This window comes from Sebastes fasciatus, chromosome 22, assembly GCF_043250625.1.
Source record: "Sebastes fasciatus isolate fSebFas1 chromosome 22, fSebFas1.pri, whole genome shotgun sequence".
NCBI classification, from domain to species: domain Eukaryota; kingdom Metazoa; phylum Chordata; class Actinopteri; order Perciformes; family Sebastidae; genus Sebastes; species Sebastes fasciatus.
In genome coordinates this window covers 12,806,038-12,812,368 of record NC_133816.1, presented here as the reverse complement: position 1 = coordinate 12,812,368, position 6,331 = coordinate 12,806,038, and the positions used below count along the sequence as shown (strand labels likewise).

The window sequence follows — 6,331 nt, the reverse complement described above, 5'->3', positions numbered from 1 at the left end:
TCTGTTTTACTCAATTTATGTTGATTTGACACACTGTAGCCTACTTCAAGGTGACATTTGATGTGAATGCATCATTAGAGTTAAATAAATGCCCCCAGGTTTTGCCCATATATATGCAATATTATATTTGTGTACAATTTTATTTGTATAAATAGCTACATTTAAAGTTGTATTATTAACTATATACCTTTATGGACAAACTGTGGAAATGTATGTTATACTGTTTGTACTGTTTGTAATGCAGATTAATTTAAAAAGTTTGATTATGCCTTACATGCAATCCTTATATCCTGTGTCATCTTTTTTGTGTAACTGTTTGACCATCAGAAAATTAAACATTAAACATTTTCCCACACTAATCTTCACATTTAACTTGTGTAACAGTGGTGTAAGAGATGCTAGACTCCTACAATAGCAGGTAACATGTTGCAGGTTTCATACACACCAACTGCATCCATCATTTGTGCCTAAGCAACACCATACTTACAGCTTCTTATGCCCCCATCTAGTGGTAAAGGTGGGTAAAGCAGACATTTCTCAAGTTTTTGTACTCAAGTGCTCAGGTCAACAGGACACTCTCTCTGTGTTCTGTCAAATGTGATGTTTTGTTATAGTATGAGATGTGGTTACTCTGTTTATTGTTTTTATTTTAGGCAAACATAGCGTATGTGTTGTGCCCTGAATAGGGGAATATTTGTAGTGAGACTCGTGACACGATGCCTACTCTCTGGCAGTCTCATGAGAATCTTTAATTTTCTTAACAATATTCACAGTGACATGAATTATTTTAATTTATAATGCTTTGATTTATGCGCATTTTCATTTTAACACTAGGTCAAATTAACAAATGCACATCTCTCATTTTCCATCAAACAGGATAAATATTACTGCAAACAAGTCAATAAATCAATAAACATTAAATATCTAAGCAAAAATAATTAAACAAAAATATCCTATAAAACATAAATTACTTTGGATTTCCTCTCACAATTTCTTGAATTAAACAATCACTTTATAATTAACACACAAATGCATCCTCTTTATATTTAAACACACATATACACTTCACTGGCTCATACTATGTCCTCACACATACACACGCGATGAGTCGCACTGCACTGCATCGTGTGGCGCTCAGGGGAATATTTGTAGTGAGACTCGTGACACGATGCCTACTCTCTGGCAGTCTCATGAGAATGAGGCACCGTAGTCGCGAGCTTCCCCTTCAGGCCTCGGCAGGTATCACTAATCAATCTCAGAACAGATTTAACAGGTAGATCCCAGATGAGCTACTGACAGGAGATATTCTGACATTTAGAGAGGTTTTAACCAAAATAATGTTTTTAAAGTGTTTTTAATCTTTTTAAAAAGACTTTGTTTTCAACACTCAAGACTCTTAAATGTTTTTAACCCTTCATGGATTTCAGTTGTTTTTATGACCCATTTAACAATGACTTAACTTTTTATGTCACTATAACTGTTTTTATTACTAGAAGTTTATAGCTGATCAGCTTTCTTCAATTAAATTCTACCTATCACATATGCCACGCATGTGATGCATCCTGTAAGACCTGCTTTGGCCCACAAGTACTGGATTGTTCTTCTTGTTTGAAAGGTACAAATACTCACTGTCTTTGGTCATGACAATAAATTTAAAAAAATCCATCTGGCTACTACAAACTCTGCCACTCAGCTGTGTGAGGACTGCTCGCAAAACTGTGAGGCCTGTGTGGACACCAGTGATAACTGCATCAGCTGTTCTAAAGGCAGCTATAAACTTTTTCTCCACCAGGGGAGGTGCTTTTCAAATTGCCCAGAGTAAGCAGTCGGATCATTTTTGTAATGATGGTGTGTTTTTATTTACTTTATTTTCCTCCTTACACCTTAACAAATCTCCTGACTAATTTCAGAGGTTCTTTTGAGACAGCAGAGGGGTCAAGTCCCAGTGTCTGTCCTGTGCTGATGGCCACTATTTGGAGAGTGGTATGTGTAGACTCAACTGTTCACTGCGGACATACCCTGCAGACGATGGTACCTGCAGACGCTGTTCTCCCCACTGTGACGTTTGCTCAGATGACAGGACGTGTTTCAGTAAGTTATCGGCTGTGTGGGCAGCTAAGTTTTAAGAGAAAAAATATTCCAAGTGGAGGATATTTTAAAATGAATTGTAAGACATTGTATCACATACTGAAATCTGTTGTGACAACTCCTCCTCAATATCCTCAGAATGCAGTTTCCTTTACCTGATGCTGAACGGTGTGTGTAAGGCTAGTTGTCCCATGGGCTACTGTGAGGACATGGAGGAGGGCAGCTGTGGTCAGTGCCACCCGACCTGTGGCAGCTGTTCAGGGTCCCTGGCAGATGACTGTGAGACTTGCTCGACGTTTAGCCCCAAACTCTATAAGGGTGTATGCTCCAAAGACTGCCCCACTGGTACCTACTATGAAACCGAAGCCATGCATTGTCAAGGTGAGCCTCTTGATACCAAGATGTGACTTGATAGGATTTTTAAGCAGTGCTAAATATGCAGGGTAACATAGATTGAGTTGCGTTATCGTCTCTCACCGGGTGCCGGTGTCTCCCTCCGGCCGCGGTCGGGAGGCTGAGGCAGGAAAAGCCATCACTAGGATCAGCAGTGATTCATGGAGAGACCTCCGTCTGGTCAGCTAACATTACTGCCACGCAGCTGAAATATAGAGTGATATTGTGGTTTTAGCTGACGTGTGTCGCCTCACTCTTTTGAGCGATGCTCGTTCATGTCTATTTACAGCAAGCACAAGCGCGAGCAACAGGACGCTGACTTTCATTGACTTAACGGCCACAGGTGTCGCTGTTAACAAGCAATTCTGATTCTTACAAACAGTCACTTTAAGTGTAACATTTTTTACCGTATGTTATTACACAAGTATGTTTTTTTTTTACTGTATGTTGTCATGACACAAGCATATGTGCCACAGAGAGACACTCCAGTCTATATAACAAAACTTGTTTGTGTTATTAGTGGTTCAACTGGGTTTTTAAGACACATTTCTCTTTCATAACTATATGCATCTCTGTACAAAAACTATGCATGTACATATGCCTCAAAGTATGTGGTCTGTGTTAAATAAAACACTTTAAACTTCTATTCTGTTAAGTTTTTTTCCTGTTATCCTTCTTTTGTTTAGCTATTTCCCGCTTACAGTCACTGCATTTCCAACTTGACATTTTTGAATGCGAGGTGTCAAGTTTTAAACAACTTCTGTGGATATACTGTCTTTTACAAATCCCTGATTTACACTCAAGTCTATCTTCATTCTGCAGGACAGGCAGCCCACAGTAACAGCCCTTGCTTTCAGATGGTTTGCTGGTATCATGGGATGTTGGTAGAACAGGAGCTGTAAACACTTTTGCTACTAGCTCTGGAATGACACATTTCTGTACAAAAATGTGAACCTTTTCACACGTGGTGTCAAAAAAGTCAGTGTCAGGCAGTATTCTCTCAATGTGGATTTCCCCTTTGCCTTCTTTCCCTGGTCCCCAGACAGCAAAATCGCACTAGCTTGCCTGTGTCAGGTGAATTTGAGTCTGCACCTGACAAAAGTACTGATGGTCCCGCTTCAATGAAAGCTTCCCCTCAACCTCTTGGAGACAAAACATGCTGTCCTGTTTGCATTTCTCCATCAAAGTGCTATTCTGAAGGCTGCTGGGTGCCTTTACCTCCAACACACCCATCTCATGGCAGTCACATGTTAGTATGCCATCTGGGGATGCCCCTAACCATGGGTACTGGGGGTTGATGACCAGCCCTGCCTTCTTGACAGTGAGATTGGTGTGGAACTTTTCCATCATCTTGGTGTACTCCTCAACTACTTTTCTCTCGTGTTCAATGCCCCACCTAAAAACAGAAAAAATTATATACACCTTAAATATAAAATGACAGTAAGAAATTATTACCATAACAATGTACACTTATATCACAGTAACATTACTTTCAGAAGTCCAAATAACATCTTTATTTGCAGATGTGTTATTTATCTTGATCATTTGTATATTACCAGCAAGATGATAAGTGGATGTAAATTACAAAAGTAATGGGGAGAAAAGTTTTTAATATAGCTTTAAAACACTCATCCTTTCACAGCCTGTTTGTCTGAAACTCACATGCAAACCACTTGCATGGCAGTTTGTTTTGAGCTGCACTCTTTTCAGGAGGCAACTCTTTTTCAGGCACCAAAGATTGCTGCCTGAAAAGTGTGCAACTCGAAACGTGTTGCTGTGCTAGTGGTCTGCATGTACAGTAGATTTAAGAAGTGTTTTTGTAAAAGCCTGAACGCTGTGAAAGAAGAGTGTTTTAAGGCTGTATTCAAAAACTTTTGTGCGCATTGCCATGCTTACCCTCCCTGTCACTCTTCTGGTTTTGTTATATTTGGGAATTCTGATTATTACATTTTTGTGTGAAGCTTTCATTGAGTGAAAAGTAGATATGAATACCTGAGAGAATGTGGTGTGTTGTTGTTTGGGTCCTTGAAGGCCACAGGATAGCACAGCTTCTTCAGCAAGGAGACAGCTGGTTTGTCTGGGTCCGGGTGGCAGGCTGCTCGGATGTTTGACGCAGTCACCCTTCCTGCCTTCTGGTCAAACCACATGGCACATTTTGATTGTAGTCTTGTCTCCTTTTGTATGACACGGCACTAAAATTGAATAAGGTTGATTTAAGTTTGTGATATGTGACAAAACAAAACAGTGATTAATTAAATGTTATTGAAGGAAAATGTGAAAAAGACAACTTTAATGAATTCTGTGGAAAAAAATGTTTTCTGAACTTGAGCTATCCTATTTACTTGTCCCTGTGATATTCCTGATATGCACGTTTTCAACCATATTTACTGACTGACCTGTTCTTCTGTTATGCTCAACTCTGTAAAGATCTCTTCACTCTTTGCCTGCAGTTCTTGGTGTGACAGTGACCTGTACTGGGGCTTGTACATCTTGTTTAGGGATGCGGGGATGTTCAGCTGCACTGCCCGAGGAATGTACCTCTTTGCATGGCCAGGGACAACAGACAAAATGGAGCTTTTGACAGGTTCCCTTTCAGTGTCTTCTGATACACGTAGCATATTGTACAATGCTGTGCATTCATCTGTGGTTGGAGGTGGAATCTTGGCAGGGGGAAGGTCACCGCAACCATCAGCAGATCTCTTTCTCTGGGCCTTTGTGAAAGCTATCTGGCTCCCTGGTGCATACCCTACTGTCCTTACGGCTGCCATACTAGGCTCATTCCAGGCACAGGCTTCATCTGTGCATGCAGTGCCACTCAGTTTGTTAACAGCTGCTAGCAAAGCGTAGAGTATGGCACCCACATGTGAACACACCTCTCCTAAACCTGCCATACAGGTGCAGTGGCCAAATCGCACCAGTCCCTCCTTCTCCACAACAACCCAGGCTGTCAGTGGCGGCTCATTTAATCTGTAGGAATGGTTTACCTGACATCGAAAAAAGAAGTTTTCAATAGACTTATATGTCATTAGACACTGTGTTAACCATACCAAATGAATACTGCCTGTCACTACTGTCCTACCAACGCTGACTACAGTGACCCTGAAACTAACCACACACGAATCAACGTCAGATAGCAAGCTAAAATTAACGTTAGTTAACTCACCTTTGCTTTGACAATGAAGAATTTCTTGTCCTTCACCTCCCAAACGGCAGCATTATTGACCCATCCAGAACGAAAATACATGTAACTGTCCGTACTTTTGTAGGCTTTCATCCTGGCGACCGTGTAAGGTGAGGGAGTCTCCACAAGATAAATGTAAACATCGCCAAAGTGGAGTTCTGGCAGCGACTTCGCTGTTTTTAGTGAAATAAATACTGCGGCGGGTGCTGTATATGGATCGCAGGTCCCCAAAACCTGTAGTTTGTGCTCGTATCTTCGTTTTTCTGATGTTGATAGATGATCTAAATATTCGTGGCTTTGAACAGATGGAAAGTTGACAGGCTTGTGCTTCCCTGCTACGGATAATTCACTGTGAGCCGCCATCTTGGTCCATTGTTTTGCCCTCCAGTTAGCGGCGCGTGTCACGTGTCTGAAAACTATGAATTGCATGTACATGTCCTCAGGACTGGACCCTCATCATAACTGAGAAATTTGGGGCAACTAAATCTAGTCTAAACCCAGAATAAATTAGATCACATGTAAATCATCAATTGAAAATATTATTACCACCATTCATCACATTTCCAACATAAATGTGTCATATTTTAATATGTTAGACTGATCACATGTTTAAGGAAACTCAGGTCCAGGACCAGGTCTTGGACCAGGTCCAGCACCAGGTCTTGGACC

At 40.8% G+C, this 6,331-nt stretch overlaps 1 protein-coding gene across 1 annotated transcript; it reads right to left on the bottom strand.

The window, feature by feature from the left end:
* Positions 1-3,537: 3,537 nt before the first annotated feature.
* LOC141761296 (uncharacterized) lies at positions 3,538-5,991 on the bottom strand. The gene is made up of 3 exons (XM_074624631.1): positions 5,645-5,991; positions 4,474-4,673; positions 3,538-3,877 (listed from the first exon to the last, which is right to left on the bottom strand). The coding sequence occupies exons 1-3, from the start codon at positions 5,753-5,755 to the stop codon at positions 3,538-3,540; spliced, it is 651 nt and encodes a 216-aa protein (XP_074480732.1). The 5' UTR covers positions 5,756-5,991.
* Between the last annotated feature and the right edge of the window lie 340 nt (positions 5,992-6,331).

What these genes read in the sequence shown, in the direction of transcription:
- LOC141761296 (XM_074624631.1), bottom strand. Translation starts at nt 5,755, where the DNA reads ATGAAAGCCTACAAAAGTACGGACAGTTACATGTATTTTCGTTCTGGA. An exon ending in TCTTCATTGTCAAAGCAAAG is followed by an intron (nt 4,674 to 5,644) that starts GTGAGTTAACTA and finishes ATTCAATTTTAG; the next exon opens with TGCCGTGTCATACAAAAGGA. An exon ending in AACACACCACATTCTCTCAG is followed by an intron (nt 3,878 to 4,473) that starts GTATTCATATCT and finishes TTCTGTTTTTAG; the next exon opens with GTGGGGCATTGAACACGAGA.